This window comes from Xyrauchen texanus, chromosome 4 (genome assembly GCF_025860055.1).
Source record: "Xyrauchen texanus isolate HMW12.3.18 chromosome 4, RBS_HiC_50CHRs, whole genome shotgun sequence".
Classification (NCBI taxonomy): domain Eukaryota; kingdom Metazoa; phylum Chordata; class Actinopteri; order Cypriniformes; family Catostomidae; genus Xyrauchen; species Xyrauchen texanus.
Window position 1 is genome coordinate 13,207,585 of NC_068279.1, and position 24,830 is coordinate 13,232,414.

At 41.3% G+C, this 24,830-nt stretch overlaps 1 protein-coding gene across 2 annotated transcripts in view; it reads left to right on the forward strand.

The window, feature by feature from the left end:
* LOC127635510 (uncharacterized) overlaps nt 1–17,667 on the forward strand; it is a 31,130-nt gene extending 13,463 nt beyond the window's left edge. The window contains exons 8-18 of one of the 2 annotated variants that reach the window (XM_052115598.1): nt 240–292; nt 816–840; nt 8,749–9,072; nt 9,776–9,855; nt 10,185–10,212; nt 11,124–11,176; nt 11,423–11,450; nt 11,554–11,877; nt 11,952–12,028; nt 16,946–17,006; nt 17,129–17,667. In XM_052115598.1, the coding sequence (XP_051971558.1) occupies nt 240–292; nt 816–840; nt 8,749–9,072; nt 9,776–9,855; nt 10,185–10,212; nt 11,124–11,176; nt 11,423–11,450; nt 11,554–11,877; nt 11,952–12,028; nt 16,946–17,006; nt 17,129–17,301 (1,226 nt within the window). In that variant the 3' untranslated portion in view covers nt 17,302–17,667. The remainder of the gene's footprint in view (nt 1–239; nt 293–815; nt 841–8,748; nt 9,073–9,775; nt 9,856–10,184; nt 10,213–11,123; nt 11,177–11,422; nt 11,451–11,553; nt 11,878–11,951; nt 12,029–16,945; nt 17,007–17,128) is intronic. The other variant, XM_052115608.1, reaches the window with a different exon arrangement.
* The last annotated feature ends 7,163 nt before the right edge of the window (nt 17,668–24,830 follow it).

Here is a 24,830-nt window from a genome sequence, read left to right on the forward strand (position 1 = left end):
CAAAGACATCTATAAAAAAAAAAAACAGTACTGGTTATTTTGCTTGTACGTGCTCTGTATCCAGCTAAACATCTGTAGCCCAGTACAATGTACTACCCAATGAGGTCATAACAAAACTATAATTTGACAGTCTGAAGAACACTTAACCTGTTTTGTCACAATCTGTGTAATGTATGAATATTGTTTGTAAAGTTTCATGCAAGTGTTTTTTTTTGTGTGGCTTTTTTCCATCAAAATAGAATTACGAAGCCACTCTGCCATTCACAGTGCTTCAGGCAAGGATCAACATGAGGTATGTGCACACTGATATTATACATAAATACATATACAGTACACACAGTGTTTTTAATAATCTTTATTACATAGCACATCAGATAATAAATAATGAATAAAAAGAATCATCCCACAAAACTCCCAAGGCATAGTGTTCAATTGTGAAAAATTGGCCACCTGGGGATTCTTAAAGTATTTTGCAGATTTAAATTTTTTTTAAGCAAAGCTATTCTCGTTTTCTTAAAAGCGGAGCATAAATTCTCAGGTGAAGATAAACCTCCCCATGCTATCTTTAGCACTATCTTTGTGCCGTATTTCTTTGCATTTCATGCTGTATTATAGAAAGCCATTTGTCATTTTTCAAAACTCAACAACAATGCTTATGTGAGTAAAATTAAGTAAACACTGTCAACCACTCGTGTTGTGAAATCTTTCTTTACAAAATATAATTGTAAAGTGTATTCTCATTGTGAGGTGTTATTTTTGGCCAGGGAGGTGGAATTATAAAACATTTTCACTCGGTTTCTTCTTATCTCAATTAGGTGTACAAGGGAGAAGCAAGCAACAGTAAGTATCCTCAAAATCTTTGTCATCATTATAATTTTCTTGTATGATTGTAATTTAGATTACCAAAAAAAAAAGATTACTTTGCATTGTTAAACAAATATAAATGTTGCTAATTGTAAAATGATCAATGGAAAGGAGGAGGCAAGAACCGGCTTTTCAATATAAATAATAGTTTAATGATAAACTTAAAAGAAGACACAAACACACACATGACGGACATGTCCGTAAACGATCTCTCTCTCCCGCACGATCCTCTGCAGTCGACCTTTATCCCTCACGGAGGCATAATTAGCCTAATATGGGACCGGGTGTGTAGGACCACAACCCGGCCCCACCCTCCGCCCTGCCACACTAATAAATCTTTATATCTTTATTTAAATTGTATTTTTCTTTATTTCTTAACTTATATACTTGATACTTAATTAGAAATATGGAAATTGTGGCACTGTTGGAAAACCACATTTTAAGATGAAAACCTCTAGGTTACTATTCTAACCCTGGTTCCCTGAAAGGAGGAAACAAGATGTTACATCGATGATCGACAGTAGAGGTCACTTGAGATCCCCAAGCTCTCTTATTGGTTTACATCATGCCAGTTACATTGGCAGATGTGACATCTTTCAAAGTCCTGCCTTCAATGCGCAGCGAGGATATAAAAGGTGAGCCCAAAGACAGCCTCCTCAGGACATTCGACTGAAGAGGCGAGAGGATCTCTAAAACCTTTTCAGCGGTAGTCAGTATAGCGGCAAGTCTAAGTAACGCCTTGTTTCCTCCTTTCAGGGAACCGGGGATACAATAGTAACCTAGATGTTGCCTTTCCTGTCTATCACTTGACTTTATGTAAATAATCGTCAGTAGGGGTCCCTATAGCACAGCGCCACAATACTGATTTGGCTGCACTTACTGCCAAAAAATGTGGTAGAAAGCCCAATTCCACACATGAGTGGGGAAGAGTCCGGTACAGTGAATGACACAACAGTGACACTTGCCATAGTCTGAGGGTAGCCAAATCTCTCCACAGAACTCGCATCAGATGAGGTGATGAACTGTTGGAGGGAGGACTGAATTCACAGTCCTTTAAACATGGTTATAAAAGGGGCCGCCAGCGGGGGCACTTTAATCTGACTAAAGGAATAATTACATTTTCCCATTTGGAATCTAGGAAAAAATTAATACAGTAGATGAAATAATCCCAGTAATTTGTGCCATGTGGGGAAGCAGTTAAAGGGATAAAGGATAAAAAAAAAACAATGAGATTTGCCTTACCTTTCTGGGATGCAGATAAAACATTTTTAGGGACCAACTGTACCACAGACACGAGCGCTGCTTGACTTGAGATAGACTTAACCTAGGTACACTATGTAGAGAGAGTCAAAAAATTATCCCGGCCAAACCTGAAGTTGGGCCAATTGCATAACAAGAGGTGTTAGCCAAACAGGAAATCTCTTGTAGGCAAAGAAGGGGTTAACCTTCAGACGTGACTTAGTGTATCTAGCCATGTAAGTAGTATACAAAAGACTGATGCCACACAAGCAATATTAATATTTGCATCTGTGAATACAGGGAGCCACCACTGACATGTTGTCCATCTGGACCAACATGCGATGATACTGGAGTTCTGGATTAAAGTTTTCAGAGACAGAAACACTGTCAGTAACTGTATGCAGTTTATGTTCCATTTGATCTTAAACCATTTTATAAACCAGTCGTTCTCGCGTCTGTACTCGAGAATCTGTTTTTTGTGGTTTCTTGCCTTAATGATGGTCTTGGCTATTTGAAAGGTTGTAGATCTGTCCTCTTGCACTTTTGTTGATCCCTCCTTTGACAGAGTGTCTGATTCAGATGACACAAGTTTAAGATTGGACTTGGGCTGCCGTCATTCTTTGAAATTAGAAATTAACGGCTGTAAAAGCCCTTCTAGGCTTTGCTCTGTGAAACGACCTCTATCACATGTTTGGCGAGGAGGTTCTTCAACTCTGAGCACAGTATTGGTGACTCCCTCACTGAAACTGTGGTGGACAGAATGACATTGAAGAGAGGCAGCCACCTTATGAACTGAATGTATGACACATCTCTATTTCTCTTCATGAAGAAAGAAGTAGGAGCCGGATAAACAATCCACGTAGAAACAATCCACTTTTAGTAAAATTTTTCAGCATCACATAAAGCTTTGCTTTCAGCATAACACAAAACACACATCAGCACTGGTGCATGCGTCTCTCTCTCTCTCTCTCTCTCCACTCTGGCTCTTCCTCTCACGGCCTTGCTGTCCACAGACGTCGCTCGGCCACACCCACATCACCACATACCCCCATTGCCACTTACACACCCCCCTCCCCCATTCCTGGAGAGGAAATCCACAACAGCCATCTGCAACCCCCCCCCCACCCCACTCCTGTGGACCACCTCAAACATGAAAGGCTGGAGAGCTAGATACCAATGGGTAATGGTATTCTTCATGCGATTGAGCCACAGGAGCGGGACATGGTCCAAACAGAGGGTGAAAGCATGCTCCACCAGATAGTACCGCAGGGTGAGGACTGCCCACTTGCTGGCCAAACACTCCTTCTCAACTCTGCTGTAGTTAGTCTCCATCAGCGAGAGCTTACGACTAATGTACTGCACGGGGCACTCCTCCCCCTCCACCATCTGGGACTTTACTGCTCCCACCCCCTGTCCGATGCAAGATAATGGGGAGAGTGAAGTCAGGAGAGTGCAATAACGGCCGCCACAAATTGCAGCCTTCACCAGCATGAACGCCTGCTGACCCTCCACCTATTCTCCCACCGGAAGTGGTGAGAACACATCAGAGAATATTTCTTGCAACCTCCATGACGGGATGGTGAGAGGTGGTCTCCACAAGTGACTGGGGTGACTTGATCAGTGGCTTTTAAGTTCACCTCCAGTCCGAGCTCCTACTTCTCCTGAACCACCATCGCCAAAGTCACAGGGACCGCCTCTCTGATGGTTTTAGGAGGTTGAGGGAGTACATTTGACATGTTCCGCCTTTATACGTTCGTTTCAACTCACAATCAATTTCCCCAATTGGCTGTGTGACCTCAAAGGGTACTTGCCACTTGGCGAGTAATTTAGATCATGATGTGGGGACAAATACAAAGACTTTATCTCCCAGTGTAAATTCCCATAGCTGAGTACCCCTATTATACAGTCAGCTTTGAAGTTCTTGAGCCTGGAGGAAATTCTCCTGTGTCAATTGCCCCAGTGTGTGGAATTTTGCTCTCGGGTCAACAATATATTGAATTTAGTTTTTGCTGTTTAAAGTTCCCTCTCAATTTTCCAGTGGGACATCGAGCAAGCCTTGCAGTTGACGCCCATGCAATAATTAAAATGGGGAGAACCCCGTGGAGGCTTGCAGGACCTCTTGTACTCCAAAGAATAGGGGCTCTTATCATAATTTCGAGCATCTTTGTGCATGAATTTACAAATCATATTATTTAAAGGGAGCCTGGGGTAGCTCAGCAAGTAAAGACACTGACTACCACACCTGGAGTCGCGAGTTCTAATCCAGGGCATGCTGAGTGACTCCAACCAAGTTTTCTAAGCAACCAAATTGGCCCGGTTGCTAGGGAGAGCAGAGTCACATGGGGTAACCTCATCTTGGTCGCTATAATGTGGTTCGCTCTCATTGGGGCACATGGTGAGATGTGCGTGGATGCCATGGAGAATAGCATGAAGCCTCCACACACTACAACAAGCCGAATGAAAAGATGCATGGATTGATGGTCTCAGATGCGGAGGCAACTGATTCATCCTCTGCCACCTGGATTGAGGCGAGTCACTACACCACCACAAGTACATAAAGCGCATTGGGAATTGCGCATTCCAAATTGGGGCGAAAAAGGGAAAAAATATTCTTTAGGGTCTGATTAAATTGTTCTACCAAGCCGTTCATTTGGGGGTAGTAAATGCTAGTCTGAATCGATTTAATCCCCAATAATTTGTTCAGTGTGCATGACATAAACATAATGCTCTGATCAGTGAGGATTTATTTTGGAATCCCCACTCGGGAGATTATCCTGAAGCGTGCCTGCGCAACACTTTGTGCTAAAGAGGCAGTGCTTCCATATATCGCATTGCGTAGTCCACCAGAACCAACACAAAGCGATGCCCATGTGCCATAATTTCTAATGGCCAGACAAGGTCCATACAAGTTTGTTCAAAGGGGACCTCGATCAACAGAAGGGGGCACAATGGCATTCTTGAGGTGGCCGGTGGATTCACCAGCTGACATACACAGCATACCGCAACCTATCTGTGAACATCTCCTTGAATGTCCGGCCAATAGAAAAGGGACATTAGATTTTAAAGGGTTTTTTCCTGCCCTAAGTGACCCATCATTGGATTATAATGAGCAATCTGGAATAACATTTCCCGATGGCTCCGTTGTATTAACATTTGGGTTGTACCCTCCTTTGTCTGAGTGTCCTGGGTCACTCGACACAACCGATCCTTTATAATTAAAAAATACGGATATGCGAGTGCAATGTCTGGCTGGAGGAATTGACCATCAATCTTTTTCTTGGTCATAGGGCTGGTTAAGCTGATACTTCTCCCTCCCTTACGTCCTCCTGACATGGAGTTGATGTAGACTGCCCTAGCACCACATCTCCAGCCAGAAAATCAGACACCACACGCTTTGTTTACAGGACCCAGCCACACATATTCCCCTTAATAGAGTAGTAAATGCCTGCCAATTCATAAACAAGATTAGTGGATGGGATAGGCGGGGACTAACCGCAGCCTCGACACTATGCTTTTGTCCCCAAAATTGAAAAATTACCATCACTAAAGGGTCATTTTGAATATCCCCATTTGCACGACTTAATTTCACCCATCGGCCTGTATCCAAAGCTTCAGATTGAACCAAGCTTTGGTGAATGGAGGTTTAGTTACAAACTGAATCCACCAAGGCTTGGTATATACTCCGCTTAATACTCACAGGTATCTGGTATGCTCCTGTTTGATCGGGGCAGCCTGTGGCACGTCAGGGATCTGGACCAATGTCTCCACCTCCATCGCAGGTCATCGGCCCTGGAAGTGCCAAGGTTCCCACTGCTCCAGCAGACCAGCCCAGACTTCATGCCCACACCACGGCAGTGGATTCACCAGCCTGTGGGGTGAGCGGAGAGGGTTAGGACAAACCGGTGGGTTGAACGGTCCATGGGACCTGGGAGCCAGTTTTGGGGACATGATTCCCCGTTTCCAGGGAACCGGAACAGGATGGGGGGGAGAAGGGGATAGAGGAGAGGGAGAGAGAGAGAGAGAGAGAGACATAGAATAAGAAGAGGGCTCACTGGCCCCCGAATATGCCTTCATATAGTCCTCAGCCAGCTGGACCGCCTCATCCAGCGATGTCAGGCAGTGACACTGGACCCACTTCGTCGTTCCTTCCGGTAATTGGTCGATGAACTCTTCTAGTACCAGCAGATCGAACACTTCCTCAGCGTCGTGTTCTTCAGTCAGCAGCTACCTTCAGCAGGTGTCACAGAGCTGTTGGGTACATTAGAATGGGTGGCCGTGTTCGCTGCAGGAATGAGTTGGGCTTCCCCGGACAACAGCGTCAGATGGCGAACCGCCCTCTGAATGCTCAGCCACTTCCACACTTTGGCCTTTTGCTTGAATTGCTCTATAAAAGCCTTTGGGCCATCTTGATGTCCCAACTTGGTCAGTGTGATGTGTGGCACGGCCATGGGTGGTTCCGGGCTTGTGGCTGAAGACTCCTGGTGTACCCAGCTCTGTAGCACCTGTCAGTCCTCCGCTTGAGCCTGTAACAGTGCCTGGAAACAATGCTCCTGTTCCATGCATGGCTTGTGCAAAGCCTGATATTGGGCTTGGTGGATGCCAGTGAGAGTCTTGATTACTTCGGCCAGCGGTGAGGACTCCATGATGGCGTTTCTTCCTCCTAATCCCGGGTTTCAGCACCACTGTGACATGTCTCTAGTTCTCTTCATGAAGGAGGAAGCGGGAGCCAGATAAATAATCCACTTAGTCTTTTATTAACACACTTTTCAGCATCACATAAAGCTTTGCTTGTCAGCATAACACAAAACGCACAACACCACTGCTGCATGTGTGTCTCTCTCTCTCTCTCTCTCCCCTCTGGTGGTCTGAATTTAACTTTTTTCCCTCTTCAGCTCTCTCACTGCAACACAAAACAGCTTTCCCACAGGGGTCAATCCTTACCACTTTTCCTTTCCTGGCCTCGCTCTCCACAGACGTTACTCGGCCACACCCACATCCCCACAGAATGGTACTGTACAACCGCCTTTTTTTGCGGTTTTGAAAACCCATTTGGAAACGCTCCAGGCATCTTCGTGGAGTGTGAGAGGGCACAGATCCTCAGTTTCAAATGAGAACATGTGAGAGGTGTGACTACAGCATTGTGAGGAAACAGTATGTAATTGCATTCTTCGCATTTGTGACTTTAAAATGTATAAATGTTATTTTTGTGTTTGCACATGAAGTTGAATCTCTCCCAGCAATAGTTTTATGGAGAAGAAACATGAACTGAGCCTTTTTCTGGGCCAGGGCAAACAGTGGCTGGAGTTCTGGCTTCCTCTTTGCTGTGCTGACACTGTCAGGAGCACCTTCTCTGGCTTGGGGGATCTTCATCTTGTTGATGAGTGCCCGGGTTCTATGGAGGAGACCATTCGAGACGGAGCTCTTTGACTGCCCTGGAGAAAATGTGTACCAGCTCGGGTTCCAATCTGCCTTTCTCTCTGCTCTCTTGCTTGCGTGACAGTCAGTCAAATCATCCGCCAAATGGTACCATGTTTCGCCTTATGACACTGCGATAGTCTCCACATCCTCCTCTGGAAATATGCCAAACAAAATCGAACCGTCCATTTCAACAGAAGATTTGCACTGGCATATTGCATGGGCAAAAACGCTGGAGAGCAGGAAGCCTGAAAAGCTTGTGCCTGCGAAACACTTTCCTCAACTTCTCCATGTTAAATTTCTGAGCCTCACTCCTGTGCCCCAGCCGGCATCACATCGGGGGTGCTATGGGAGACTGAAGCTGCGGTGGCGCTCTCTGAGAAGAATGCCAAATGTGAACGTAGCATCTTGGTGTAATGTGCATCCTTGAATGCTGATTCAGCATGGGGGTTGCCCAGGCATGAAATACAGTGCTCGTGCCCATTCTGTGGAGGGCCAGGTCTGCTGCAGTAATTTTACTTGTGGTATTCCATCCTTATAAGGACATATATATCACAGTATTACTCTTAGTTTGTTTTGCTGTTGAAAAACACACAAATGCAACAATAAATATAAGTATTTATAAATGCAGAATGTGATATAAAAAATCTTTACAATACAATCCCTTGTATTATAAATTGAACATAAATAAAAGTTTCATTGCCATTTAGATACTTAAATAAAATAACAAAATACTTTCTAAACATTTGATTTCTTTACGTTTAGGATTCCAAGAAGTGGGGCCTCAAGCAAAAGTTTTACAATTGTCATCATTTCAACACAGATTATTACATTTTGAGGATACAAGTATAAGAGATAATGTACAGCCATCCATTAGTCTTTGCAAACAACCTGATAAATATACATAGATTGGAAATATTGATTTGAGTTAACATTTTGATTCTTTGTCCTGTAGATAAGTTAAAAGGTCCTGCTAAGAAAACATAAAAAAGTTTATTTGTATTCCATAACATTTCACTGTGCAATGATGAGAGAAACATGAATACTGTAGCACCAAAATGTTGCCATATAAATAGTTCATTTTACAATATTTAAAATATTTGCTTACTGCCATGACTCACCCATTACAATCATGCATTTCACAGAGCCATTTAATAAGTGAAATTAAAAGTGAGTTTGAGTCTATTTCTCTCTTTGATCTTTCTTTCTTGTCCATCTTTCTTTCCTCAGATACATTTCAGCTTGCTATTTCCAAAACTGAAGATGCACAGGTTTCTTTTGGGTCTGAATTGATTGTTCCTTGTTGCCTGATTCCTGAAATTAGTGCTGTTGCCATGGAGATCAAATGGCATAGCGAGACAGGCTGCGTTTGCGTCTATAAGGACAGGGAGTTGACAGCAGGGATTGGGTATAACGGTAGAGTGAGTCTGTTCACTCATGAGCTGAAAAGAGGAAATGTTTCCTTACGACTGAAAAATTTCAGCTGGTCAGATGTTGGAAAGTACACTTGTCAGGTAATTTGTGGAGACGTAACAGAAGAGATAACAGTAAAAGGTGAGTACTTTAGAGTATAGCTTAACTCTACATTAGCTCACTGTCTAAAGAATCTAATCTGAAATTAAACTGATATCTAGATGTAGAGGATCATGTATTTTTCATCAGTGTGTTATCAGTAAACTGTTAGCACAAACCTAATCTAACACTATATGGCCAAAAGTAATTGGGCTCCCCCGTCTAATTAACAAGTATGGCTTTTCCAGTAATATTTAAATCTTAATGTAACACCATACTTATTGCAACTGTTTGGGGAGGACCTTTTCTGTTCCAGTATGATAATGCCCCTGTGCACCAAAAAATCTACCTGTGTACCTGTTGTGTACCCAAAAAGCATGGCCTGTGTTTTGTTCCAATCATAAATTAATTATGGACAACATTATAGAATAAAGTTCTATTTGTTACACATACGCATTTGTTAACATATACAACTTTTAATATGAAAAATGTATTGAAGTTTATATGAAGTGTATAACAACTTCAAGTGTATATGAAGTTTTTTAATACAACATTAATTGAATACAACAAAATTAGATTATCAAATATGAATGCATAAATGTATTTTGAAGACATAATGTTTTGCAGCAAGAAAGAGGGATTCTGCACTGGATTTTTAATACACTTATATGTATAGTAATTACTTTATAAAACCAATTAATGTTTACATACAAATCTATTTACACTTGAGTCATGTTCTTCTTAGTGAGGTTAGATCCTGGTGTCCAGCCTGTGAGTCAGTCACCAATATTTCAAGACCAAAACACTCAATTAATTATATTTGAGGTAAGAAAGCATTACCTTCACCTTATAAAAAATCATGGTGCGTTAATTATTAACTTCAATAGTATCAAACTTATTTGAATTTGTAAATGTGATACTTGTGATAAGACATTATAATACATCAAATTTACAACATATTATCCTGTGCAAAAACTAAAATTGGCTATTTAAAAAAAATGTGCTAGTATGCATTAACATTTTCATGTGATCAAAATCATTTGTGAATTGTAACTGTAAAGAACCACTGTAAAATGAATCCTTTGTTGATGTAAGGTTGGACCAAGCAAACTGAAATACATTTCTTTCATTGTATTTGTTTTAATCTCAAATAGGATACCAAGATGAAAGAAACAACCACAAGTAAGTTTTTTGTTAGTTTTTTTTTTTTTTTATCACTGACTCCTCATCTTATCATTATGTGCAATACAAATTCATAAGGAATTATGCAATAATAATTCTACAGATTACTTTTGTTACAAACCACCTGGCTCATGACAGAGTAACATAAAATGCTCAATTCACAAGTGGATACAATTAATACAAATATCTAAATGTTAATGTATTACAAAGTAACAATCAAACTTTGTTATAAGAAAAAGAACAATAAATCAGGAAAAATAAGGAACAAATCCAGGTGCTGTTGTGGGGAGGGAAAACCTTTTTTTAGACTTTTATAGCCTGCTCAATCCAGTACTCATCTCAGGTAAATCATTGCACCTTTTACTTGACTCCACCCTGTAGCTGGAAGGAGACAGCATCACCTGGTGGACTAAAACAGCACTAACACCCTGGTCCGGTGCACTTTTTAACATGTTACTACTATTCTGTAGAAATACTGGAATTTGAGAGTACATTTTAACCTAACATTTGACTGATTTCTAAGGGCAGGGGTATTTGGCATACGTTTCAGGTCAGGGTACATGTTGTCACGTGTTTGATCATTTATTTATTAACATTTTTGTTGGTCAAGACCAATAAAACTGTTTTACATTTTTTTTAGACGTTATCTTTAACATTTTTTAATTTTGTGTTTTATTATTGCTTTACTGTTTACATTTTGCTGACAAATGTTTTCTTGGGGAATAAACTTAAAAACATTAAAAAGGTTTTGAGATTTTCTCCCCTGAAGAATGACATTTTATGTATTTTTTATTAATGAGTTCATAATGAATCCAATCAATTAAATGAAGCACAATGAAAATCTCAAAATCTAAGTTTGATGTGGATCTTTTTTGCGAAGAGGGTTCATGTATTTTTTTTCTGGATTACAGAATTTTCAAGTCATGTTCCATATCAAGCTGATTCAGTTAAGAACCAACATGAGGTTTGTGTGCACATTAATATTATCCATAAATTCTGTATGAACACTTTGTTTTGCTTTCATAAGTTTTTCTTTTTTTTTATCAACTTCATTCATCCCACAACGTTCTTGAAGGATATTATTCCATTGTAAGCAATTGCAATTTGCCAACTGATGATTGTTTTAACTGATTTTAAAAGAGTTTGTTGCACGCAGACTAAAAACATGCAGTAACGCTTTTTCACTGCATTTGTTTTCATCTTAATTTAGAATTACAAGATGAGAGCCTCAAGCAATGGTAAATTGTCTTTCACCACTGAATATGAAATTTAGTTAAGGGAATGTAGAAGTACTAGCGAGTGTATGTGAGTCCCACCAGTCTTTCTCTCTTTTCCTCTTAGAAAAATTTCAGCTTGTTGTTACCAAAACTCAAGGAGCACAGATATCTTTGGGGTCTGAATTCACAGTTCCATGTCACCTGTCACCTGAAATCAGTGCTGTTGCTATGGAGATCAGGTGGTTTAAGGAGACAGATTGTGTTTGTCTATATAAGAATAGACAGGTGACAGAGGTGAGGGGTTATGAGGACAGAGTGAGTTTGGTCACTTATGAACTGGAGAGAGGAAATGTGTCCTTGCAGCTAAGAAACTTAAGTTGCTTAGATGTTGGAGATTACCGTTGTCAGGTCACCAGTGGAGACAGAGCAGAAGAGATAACAATAGGCGGTGAGTATTCTCTAATAAGATCCACTAATGGTTTCCACACACACCTATTTACACTTAAGTAATTGTCTTCTTAGTGAGGATGCAACCTGAAGTCCAATCTGTGAGTCAGTCACCAGAACAAGGCCAAAGTGTTCAGCTGATGCTGTTTGAGGTAAGAAACATAAAGGGTTAATTCAAACAAAATTGACATTTCTGTCATTTACTGACCATATATTTCCAAACCCATATTATTATCTGTCTTCTGTGGAGCACAAAGGATGGTATTTAGCAAAATGTCCAAGCTGATTATTTTCTATCAAATGAAAAAGGATGATAATTTATACTGCTGGTCCATTCCACACACTATTCTATTGCTTTAGAAGACTTGGAATAAAGAATGGAATTCATCTAAAAACAACAACAACAACACAACACACAAAATAAATGTAAAGAGACAGATAGCTCTTAACACATCTGCACTGCTCTTACACTTTAGTTTAGAATGGCATGAATACAATTGGAGTGATACACACACAGTGAAGCACACAAGTAATGATGCTGAGAGACCATCAGTGCTCATGGAACTAACGTTTGTGGATATATACAGGGTTGTGGAGTAATGGAATACATATAACGGGAATAAGGTTTTAAAATACAAAATATATTTAACTGTATTCCACTACAGTTACAATTTAAATAATTGGAAATAATTAGAATTTAGTTACATTCAAAAAGCATACTGATTACTGAATCAGAGATTATTTTGTATTTTATTGTCATTTGTTTAATTTAATATTTAGTCCTTTCAAATGGAAAAAATTTATACATATCAAAGTGCATTTGAACAGCGGTGAAACACTTTCTTATGATGTGTGACATTCATCCGAGCAGACAGAGAAGTACGTTTAAAGTAAGTTTGGAGCAGAAGAAATAGAAATAAACGTTGTGTAAATTGTCAGCTTTACGCTAAGCTAAAATGCTATTTCTAGCCATTTTACATGCACAGACACGATCATATTTTTTTATCAAGAAAATTCACGTTGGATCATAATTAATTTTTTTCTAGTAAGATCTTCGATATTAGGGAAAACATCATATTCTTGATAAAGTTTTGTATTGTTTTCCTGTAAAAATATCTAAAAATCCTTAAAACATACATTACATACATTATGTATACATTACAAATTACATTTTACAGCATGTATTCTGTAATCTGTATTGGAATATATTTCAAAAGTAACCCTCCCAAACCTATATATATATATATATATATATATATGGTACAACGGGGACCCCACACCTGTGGTAAAATACTCCCTCACTTGGGGTAAAACCCCCAGTGGGGTTATAATGATATAGTGTAGATACCAAGGCAACAGTTATAGGGCATGATTTGTCAATTTATGCAAATACTTTTAAGACAGAAAGATGCATTTAACAAAAACATTTTCTTTATCTCTCAACCAAATTCCCCCTTTGATACTCTTTAAAGTTCTCATGTATCCGGACCGAGGCACTTGTTGGCTGTTCCCCGTCTGTCTCTCTTTGACTTTGTGTTGGAGAAGCAACACTACGGGTCTCTCTTGAGCACCGAATATACCTCTGATCTATGAAAAAAGGCCAATGAGAAGTTGGCAGCTAGTATTTGCATACCCCGCCCCCGGACATACGGGTATAAAGGCGAGGAAATACTGGAGTTCATTCATAAAATTTATTCGGAGCCGATGGTTATGCATGCTGTTCGCGTGAAATCACACCTGTTCCTGTATTCCTCTGACACTCTGCATGCTGTTGGATTGACGGCGCATTACAGCGGCGATTGCTCCTTCTTGCACGGCAGTGCAAATTGCCCCTGGGCGCTTCTACAGTGCAGAAACCAAACTCTAAGAGTTATTTAAAAGAGTGATTCCTCTAAAAGAGTGTATTTTCTCTAAAAGAGCAATACACAGTGGCGTTGAACATCCTTTTCAGGACGTGTCTTTATAAAGATGCCCTTCTGCCCCTGTGTAGTTCCTGAATGCGGTAGAGTGCTCTCCACTTCAGACGGCCACAGGCGTTGTCTCATGTGTCTGGGTAGTGATCACACTGAGGCTGCGTTTGTGGATAGTTCATGCTCTCACTGCGAGGGCATGACCATGAAAACGTTGCGGTCACGGCTCGCTTTCAACCGAAAGCTAGCCACTCCAGCCGCCCCCCGCATTGCTCCTTCTTCCCACGGGATTGAGGACGGTGCGAGTGGTGCTGGAAGCGATCTGGTGATGGCAGCGGGTGCGGCTCCGTCGGGTACCCCCCTCAGACCACCCGTCCCCCAACATGCTCATTGACTCCCGTCCGTGCTCGAGGCAACAGCGGCTCGCCTCACGGTCAGCCTGCCTATCTTCTGGAGCTTGAAGCAGATGAGCCCTCCGCTGCATGGGAGAGCGCGGCGTCTGACTCCCTTGGGCTGCCTCCTACCCACAGCCATCGCGGCTGGATGACTGGTTCCTGGGGTCCGTGCGCCGCTCACGGCCAAGTCCACCAGGCCAAGGCGCTTAAAGAATCGCACGTGGGTAGCCCTGATCCCGATGTGCTGCGGGAACTGTGCTCAGCGACCGACCTCACCCTTAGAGCCACGAAGGTCACAGCGCAGTCACTCGGGCAGGCGATGGCCACGCTCGTGGTCCAGGAACGACATCTGTGGCTGAACTTGGTCGAGATGCGTGAGACCGACAAGGTTCACTTTCTCGATGCCCCAGTCTCCCAGTTCGGCCTCTTCGGTGACACCATCGAGGACTTTACCCAGCAGTTCTCCGCGGTGAAAAACAGACGGAGACCATCTCTCACTTTTTGAATTTATTTAATTTGCCGCTCCCCTTAAATAGGGCAGCGGTACACAAATTATCAATAAAAGAGCTATTTCCTTTGTCTCTGGGTCATCTGGACCGCAAATGCCATTCTCACGGCACTCTGCCACCAGATCTCAACAGTCCCGGCATGCTGGACGCGGTCCCAGACCCGCTTTCAGCCCCACGACTGTCCCCAGCCGGTTCTGACGAATCCAGAGGACGCCGCTACAGGACCTCCTCCTCAGTCACTAACCCGCCCCCTGCCGCTGCGAAGCCCCACCGGGTACGTCAAAAATACTCATCCCCTTCGTGCCCCTAGCACGGAGATTGGATGTGTGGCTCTCACTTCCCAACCCGTCACGCTGGCTGGCCCGGACCATCCGACTCGGTAACACAATTCAGTCTGCCAGGCCCCCGCCCCCCTTCGCGGGCGTCCGCTTTACCACAGTACACGGCGAATGTGCCAAATCCCTGCGCGCGGAGATCGCTACTATTTTTACTCAAAGACGCGATAGAGCCTGTCCCTCCAACCAAAATGAAGAAGGGTTTCTACAGCTCTTACTTCATTATACCCAAGAAAGGCAGTGGCTTACGACCATTCTTGGACTTGCGAGTTTTCAACTTGGCTTTGCTCAAACTCCCGTTCAAAATGCCCACGCAAAAGTATATCTTAACATGTGTCCGGCATCTAGATTGGTTCACAGCAGTAGACCTGAAGGACGCATACGTCCACGTCTCAATTCTGCTGCGACACCGACCTTTCCTACGGTTCGCGTTTGACGACCAGGCATTCCAGTACAAAGTCCTCCCCTTCGGCATGTCTCTGTCCCCTCACGTCTTCACGAAAGTCGCAGAGGCAGCTCTTGCCCCGCTCGGAGAAGCCGGCATCCGCATACTCAATTACCTCGACGACTGGCTCATACTGGCCCACTCCCGAAATTTACTATGCGCTCACAGAGACCAGGTGTTCAGGAATCTCAGCTGCTTGGGGCTTCAATTCAACCGAGAAAAGAGCAAGCTCAACCCGGTTCAGAGCATCTCCTTTCTCGGCATGGAGTTAGACTCAGTCTCAATGTCCGCACGTCTCACCAAGGAGCGTGCGCAGTCGGTGCTGTAATGCATCGCCAAATTCAAGCCAGGCACAACGGTCCCGCTAAAACACTTCCAGAGGCTCCTGGGGCATATAGCATCCTCCGCCGCAGCCACGCCGCTGGGGTTGATGCATATGAGACCACTTCAGCACTGGCTTCAGAATCGAGTCCCGAGACGAGCATGTCGCCGCGGCACGCACCATGTGACAATCACCCCCGCCTGCCGCCAACACTCAAACCCTGGACAGACCTCTGCTTTCTACGGGCAGGTGTGCCCCTGCAGCAGGTGTCCCGACGCGTCCTGGTCACGACCAACGCCTCCAGATTGGGTTGGGGCGCCGTGTGCAAAGGGCCATTGGAGAGGGGCCCCACTGCGCTGGCATATCAATTGCCTAGAGTTGATGACTGTTTTCTTTGCCCTGTGGAAGTTTCTCCCGTTAATTTGAGACAAACATGTCCTAGTCAGGTCAGACAGCACCACTGCGGTAGCGTACATAAATCGCCATGGTGGCGTACGCTCCTGCCACGTGTCACGACTCGCCTGTAGTCTCCTCCTTTGGAGCCAGCAGCGACTCAGGTCACTCGTGCCAAACTAACATCCCCTCAATGTGATAGCGGACGCGCTGTCACGACAACGCTTGCCCAGCGGAGAGTGGAGGCTTCACCCCCAGTCGGTCCAGCTGATTTGGGAACGATTCGGCAAGGCCCAGGTAGATCTGTTTGCCTCCCGAGAGACCTCCCATTGCCCACTCTGGTATGCCTGAACAGAGGCTCCACTCGGGGCAGACGCATTTCCCCCAGTGAGCATTCTTGCACATTTGCTGTGCAAGGTCATGGAGGACGAGGAACAAGTCACACTAGTGGCTCCCTATTGGCCCACCCGGCCTGGTTCTCGGACCTCGTACTCCTCGCGACAGCCCCTCACCATTTGGTTCAAAATTGTTTTGTAAAGAAATTCATACATAGACACAATTTATGTTTGTCTTCAGAATTCATTCAAGCATAAGCCTTTTAGATCAAAGGTTTTTTTTAAGATGAAAACAATTTCAGTCAAGTGTGTCCAAACTTGGCTAAACAGAAGACTCTGACATTTTCTGTAACAGAATAGTTTTCATATGTAGTTTGAAACTCAAGCCAACATGAATCATTCAAACTGTTTTCTTTGAGTAACAGATTGATAGAATATGGACTAAGGAGGAAACAATGAAAATGGACCAATCTGCACTAATGGCAGGTGAGTATTAGGAATTCCACCATGTTCCTGAAAGGACAGGTCAGACCCAAGAAAAACACACTGTGCTTCAGCATCTAAAACAGGGACAAATGAATAATATAGAGTATTATTTCCCTTTTCAGAGATGAAAGTGAATGATCCATTGGAGTTGATTAATGTATACATGGAACATATGAGAATACTGGAAAGAACAGAACTGCAGTTAAGGGAGACCAGAATGGACTTGGACAAAATCTTAAGACTTACCCCAAATGCTCTGTGTAGGGACCGAGATAAGACAAACACTTTTAAATAGCTCAAACATACCTAACATTGAAGTGTCAGGTGTAAGTGTCAAATGTACCAGGTAGTTATTGACTTTCCTTAAATTTGTGAGAACTGATTTTAATCAAATATTAAAGTGTTTTGATTTTTCTTTTCAAAGTCCTCCATTACAAATGTTACCTTGCTGCCTCATTAGTTTTGGGTTTAAAGCCCCCAGGTATAAAACATATGGAATACATTTTCTTCATCTTAAACTTATCTTATAATTGTAAACACTATAAAACTTCTGTTAGCTGTCTGGATTTGTATTTTATTGTATTTTTCAACAACTTTATAGTGATGAGGTTATATTGATAACAAACATAAACAAGTTTACTTTCTTGGATGTCTTTCTGAACAGAGCATGTCTACTTTATGTCATTAAATCTTAAATATCTGTCTTTGTTTTAGTTTGGTCAGCGGTAAGGATTTTAAATATTTGAAGGAAAATGGGATTAATTTGGACATCTCCATTATTACTTTAATACATAACAACATATGGGATCCTGTGGCACCAGTCAACCAGAAAAACAAATGTGACACAACATAAAGGCAAAAGTATGTAAAACTTGAGTTAAAATTAAAGCCAGTGAACTTCATGATGAAAACAGATAGCTTGAAACTGAGGTGCTCATAGAAGGACATCACTATCAGTTACAGACTCAACTAGAAACCACAAAAGAATTTAAAGAAAAAAAATGTCTTCCAGAAAATGCAAAGCATCTTAAGATGAAGAACAAAAATGAAATGGAAAACAATCACAACACATTACTAAAAGTTGAAGAAAAACAATAAGCTTGTAAAGAAAAGAACACAAATATAGAGTATGAGCAATGATGCCTGAGAAATGGGTTCACCTTTCAGGAGAAAACTTTTGAGAAACAACACCTAAATAGTTCAAGACGGGCTGGACTTGAACTCTACTTTTACAGCAACTTTGACACAGAGACTCACACATTTACATTCCACTCCAGATTCACTCCAGAAGAGTCTCTTTATGCAGGTTTTGGCCTTTATTCTGGCTCGGTGTCTTTGTGTCAGATTGACACTGATACAAAAATGATCTCACTCAAATAACGGTGTGAAGATTGTGATACAGATTTATGGGGTTTTTCCACAGCACGGTACAACTCGGCTCGACTCGCTTTTTGGGGGTTTTCCACTGTGGATAGAACCGGTTACTTTTTTTAGTACCACTAAGTCGAGGTTCCAAGCAAGCCGAGCCAATACTAAATGTGACTTCAAAACCATGCAGATCACTGATTGGTCAAAGCGAATCGTCACTACCAGTGTCACTGGATTTTCCACACGCGACATCAACCCACTAGTTTTAAAGTTAGCTACAGCGATAGCAGTATCATTTGTTCGTGCGACTTTCGAATTGTAAAAAACTAAAACGCAAAACCATGCTGTGGTCAATATACGAGGTGCAGACGTTCCTCTCGTTAACGACGAACAAACCGAAAATGTCTTTCAGGAAGTGTCTCAGGAACAATCTCGAGATACAGCTACCACCGGATCTACAGTACCAACAGTGTAGGAAAAAGTAAAAAAGAACTTAAGTGACTACAGAACCATCAAGGAAAAGTGGAAGTGGTTCAACCAAATGGACACTATCTAGACCTGTGAGCAATGGGAGGGAGAGTGTCATGAACTCCACGATGGAGGACGGTACGTTTTGTTAAGTTAACTCTATACTCTGCCTGAAAGTTTCACTTTATTTAGTTGACCAGCTACTGGAAAGCATGATTCTACAACAAACAGGCCAATTTAACTGTTACACTTGTGTAAAATCACCATGAAAAACTGCTTATGCTGCAAAATGAGCTAGTAACTAACAGTTAGCGTTTGTGTTATTGTTTATTGCTTTGTGTCATGCTTAAGATGATGTCACATCAGTAGAGGTGGCGCAACTATGATGATCAGCCTATAATCCCACCCACGTTGAGGTGGCACTAAACAGCAGTGGAAAAGTGTCATTAGTGTAACACACACACACACACACAATTTCAGCACAGCTACACAATACATGGGAAATCACAGCTGGTTAGTCTCATCTAATGCCAGTTTCTTCAAGCAGGGATCTAAACGAGTGCATATATAGAAGATTAAATTGTTTGACATAGCAGGGCATATTTGTCTCTGTGAGAGTTGTCGGATGAAGGCCACATCCAGCAGAATCAGAAAACACTATAGAAAAAAAATGTAGATCATGAAGCCACGTTTGCTTCATAGTTTTGTTAAAACAAAAAATATTGAGCACTGTTCAGCATAGTTTTAGAAACCCCTAAGGTTTGTCAAGACATCTGACAGTCTTCCATAGGACAAGCATTGAGGAATGAGACTAGAGACTAGAATAACTATAGTTGCTGTGTGAAAGGTTGGTCTTGGCATGATGGAAATGATTCAATATACTTAGCATTTGCTCATTGGCCTTGCAGAGAAACTGAGTGTTCCCTCTTGGGACCGATCGCCAGGGGTTAGTTCACTGTAAATAATCAGAAAGAATTTAAGATTTTTATGTCAATTAATTCCAAATGAGTTTACTGAAAATGGAAGTGGCTTTTTGAACAAACTTAAACTAATGAGGAGTATCGTGCATAGAGTCAGATGAACGTGTATGATTCTTTAGATTCATGTTGCTGCTCTACAGACTGTTTAAAGAAGCAACAGATGGTTTGTCCGAAACAGTATATCCATCTGACAGTGTTCCCTTTACAAAAAGCTTCACTATGATGCTGTGCACGATTGGGAACAATCTTGCATTGTGAATGTACAATCATTTATGTATATTTGTTCTCTGCTCATGAATGCAGCAAGCGATGTCGGAAGATGTTATTTGCAACAACTAATCTAGAATATTTTTTTTTTACATTTCACTTATCATTAAGGTGTGGATTTGGCTTTGGAAACTAACCAGCAGTTACCTGCCACTTTATCCCGAAGCAGAAATCGAAAGCAACAGGTGGTCGATTAAGTGAAATAATTCTGCAATAAAATTCCCTATGCGAGAGCGGAAATCTTTACTAATCAAATGTTCAATTGTACAATAGAGGCATGAAAGCAGAAGGCAAACTGAATTGTTATTAAATGAAAATGTTTTTGCTCACCTCGGCTTCCATATTCGATTCTGTTTCCTGATGCTTTACAAACTAACAGCCATCCAAGTTCGCTTAAAATTGACAAAATGTTCTTGAATCTGCCTGGGTCACCGCTTCTTCCCTGGACTATTTTCTTGGTTTTGACAAACTTGTCTCTCAGATTTTGCTTGCGGTCTGGCTGTCTCTATAGTCCCGCATGGATAGAGATGCCTGTAAAGACATACCTGTTTGGCCAGAATCGCCTCGAATGGGTTCATTTTCGGATACAGAGTTACGCGCACCGTTCCAAAAAATGCTATGTGCACAGCCATGCGAAATAAGGTCTAGCGCACTCAACACACATGACATCATCACCGCCTACTCCGTGATGATGTCATTTTTGCAGCGTGCTCCCTCGCACTATTGCAGACGCGATGAATATAACCCAGGCTTTGGTAAGCGGTAAACGTAATCTACCACAGCCAGCGCCGGATGATTTTCATCGCGGACAGATGGACTGTTAGTATGGGCGAAGAAAATACAAGTAAATAAAACCTATTTTATTTGTGAAGTGAAACGAATTTGATTCTTCAAAAAGATCAGGGGCTTTTGACAATACATCAGGGGCTTAAGCCCCCGAAAAATACTATTGGTGAGTGAGATATTCCGGCCTGAATTGGAAACTTAGAATATAAAAAGTATATATACTGGCTGAAGCATTGCTAACGGAGAAGCCAGTAGGCTATTTCAACTTAGCATGTTTCCAAATTCTCTAATGACATATTATGGTAATTTTATGATTTAGTACAGTAAAAATATAACATATAGCACCATTAAAAGCAGAAAATCATTAGATGGCACTAGCTCCGCTAAAAACAAAAACATAATAAATACAAGTTTACGATTCTTTATCTGGAATAATAAGGACATCTTTTTAAACAAAAGACTATTTTCTTTGAAAATTTGGTTTCAAAATAATATTGTTTTGGTGGACCAATTATTTAACACGGATGGCCTTCTTTTTAATTATAAGGAATTCATGGCAAAGTATAATATTCCCATACCACCAAGGGAGTACACAACTATCTTTGGTGTGATTTCTTCTAAAATATGTGTCGTTTAAACAGAAAAAAGATTAGATTACCAGCAACTCCCACCTCTCTCACCAAATAACTAACTCCCTTGTAGGTAAAATATGTTTCTCCTGTCGTTACAATAATTATAACAGATCAATAAGAGCCCTTTTCCAGCAAGATGTTGTTTCAAGACCAAATGTAATCGCATATTGGAGTCAGTTTGTGAGTGATGTTGACTGGAAAAAAGTCTGGCTTCTACCCAATCGCTATCTCTTAACAAACAAGGTTAAAGAAGTGTCTTTTAAACTCCTTCACAGAATATACCCTGTTAAACATAATTTAACCAAGTTAAACCAAAAGATATAGATGAAAGTTGTAGCTTTTGCCAGCAGAAATCCGATTAATTTGTGATTTTGTTTATTTACCTTGAAGCACCATGTAAATACAATAGTAGGTTATATATGAATATGGTAATCATATATCAAATTATCATGGTAGTAACATGGTAAGTACTTTGAAGCACCATGCCACTACAGAATGGTGCATAAATAGATTAATATCAAAGTTCCAAGGTATTTCCATCAGAAATCACATTGTTATTACCCAGATGTGTGCGTGCTCTCTCTCTCACTCACACACACACACGCACCCACACACCCACACAAGGAATTTGGCATCTTATCAAAAGCTTCCAGTACATACAGAACAACAGTTAGACACAGAATTAAAGGATAAGATGAATAGCATACTGTATGTACGCAGAGGTTTTATTAAGAAATGTGCAAATGAAATTATGTTTAAATGAATTACTAACCAGAGTTAGTAACTAACCTAAATCAAATGTAAAAATCAGTGATTTTTCATATTGAACACATGGGTTTGTATAGGTAGCATATCTAAATATGAATTTACATGTTGATTTTTTATGTGCACAAACATATTGCACTAAACTGTAATATACTGTACCATGGCTTTGATAAACATCATATTAATATGTCTTTAAGATGCTTTGTCTATGACAGTATGCTCTGTGCATCTGCAGTTGAAAAAAAATGAAGTAGCTTAAATGTAGCAAGCTACTTTTGCCGTGTAGCTTGTAGTGTAACTTGCTACTTTTCTGAAGTGTAGATTTTATCCTAGTTTAACAAATTTTTCTGTTTAGTTGGTGGCTTGGCTAGCTAAATTCTTTGAGTAGCTTGCCCAACACTGTTGATCTGTTTCTCACTCACACCTATCATATCACTTCAAATAGATGTATTCACTTGAATCTTATGGATTACTTTTATGCTGGCTTTATCGGATTTTTGGACATTCAAACTTCTGGTCAATATTCACTTGCATTGTATGGACCTAAATAGCTGAGATATTCTTCTAAAGATCTTTGTTTAGTTCTGCAGAAGAAAGAAAGTCATACACATCTGGGATGGCATGAGGGTGAATTATGAGAGAATTTTCATTTTTGGGTGAACTATGCCTTTTAAAGTGCTAAATGTTTAATGTTCTTTTAGTGCTAAATGAAGATGAAGGAATCATTTGCTTTTATCATTTGCTATCAGCCTCTCATATTCTAAAAACTTACTAATAGTAGGAATCATCTCTTTGCTGATCTTCATGTGCTGTTCTGTTTTGCACCCACTATGAATGATACAGTGTTGATATTTATAATCAGTATTTTATCACATTGCACAACTATATGTTGATTTGTTTTTGTTTTTTGTATTTGTCGGAGAAAACATTTTAGAAAAAAAATTTATTAACTTATAGAGAGTAAAAGTGCAGAATAAAGTGATTACAAGTGACGGTGTTAACCGATACCAAAGAATACATTATCTTACGCTGATCACATATTATTATTATTATTATTTAACCAGTTACCCCGTGCCCCCTTGTTTTGACCACAAACTCAAACTTCAAGGGCTGTCATCACTAAACGTAATTGTGGTCTCTTTTGAAAGACACTTTGTACTAAAGTCAGAATTAATAAAAATCATGAAGAAGAATAGTTAAAAAAGCTCAGATTTATTGTAAAGTGATCTGCAAGTTTTTTCCATTACATATTTATATCAAATAAAATATGACATTCACCTTCTTGAGGCATAAAAACACAATAGAGCTAAAGCCACTAGTCTGATAGTGTTCTATATCAAATTCGAGGATGATAACTTTAAAAACTCTAAGTTAGATGAAACATTTTACAAGACCATGTCATGTGATTCTAGCAGCGTGTATCTATTAAAATTTCTGTAAACGTGCACACTTTTGGACACATCGATGACTGAGGCTTAGACCTTTAGTTTGTCAAGAAAAATTACATTCTTTTACAGTAACTTGAACAAATGTAAACAAAGATCGCTTCAGAGCGTGGGCGCTCTCATAAATGTTAACCGGTTTTGAATGCTTTCATTGAGAATGTTTCAAACCACTACATTTTACATTTCAAACCACTACAAAGATGTTTTTATACATAACCAGTTTTTGTAAATACCAATCACTTTTTAATCCCAGTTATACTTGGTCAACAATAACTTAATTTGTTAACCAGTAAGGAAGGACTGTTAAATCTTGATTTATCGTATTCTCTTCTGATTTTACTCATTTCTTTAAACTACAATCAATGCTCTCAATTCTATTAACAAAGCCATTGTGGCATTGCGGAGGGTGGGGCCGGTCCAGTAGTAGGCTAATCAAGCCTCCGTGAGGGATAAAGGTCGACTGCAGAGGATCGTGCTGGAGAGCGAGATCGTTTATGGACATGTCCGTCATGTGTGTGTTTATGTTGTCTTTTAAGTTTATCATTAAACTATTATTTATATAGAAATGCCGGTTTTCGCCTCCTCCTTTCCATTCATCACTTTACACTGGTGCCGAAAACCCGGGAAGGAGGAGGAATACACCGTAGTAGAGTTCTCGCCACTACGGTCCACCCAAACGGAGCAGCCACGACCATCTGCCGGGGGACGAGGAGCCCAGCCGCCTGAAAGAGGACGATGGCCGCCAACCGCGAGTGGAGAAGGGGCTCCTAACCGACCGCCTGGAGTGGTCAGGGCCGTTGCCAGGGGCGGAGGAGTTCCCTACCAGCCGCTGAAACGCAGCAGGGTTTGAGACCGCCGACCGCGAGCGGGTAGGGGCTCGTTGCCGACCGCCTGAAGTGGGAGAAAACTATGTGTAAATGTTCCCCGAGAACGCGGCGGGGCGTTCCGTCCACCAGGGGCTGGAGGACTGCCTCTGATCCGCCCGGAGAGGCTCAGCTGTCGCCCGATAGAGGGTGGAGCAGTGGCCCTGACCGCTACGGCGTATCGGAGAACTGGCGAGTAAGATTTTTTTTTTCTCATCTCTCTCTCTCTCTCTCTCACTGCCGCTCTGCT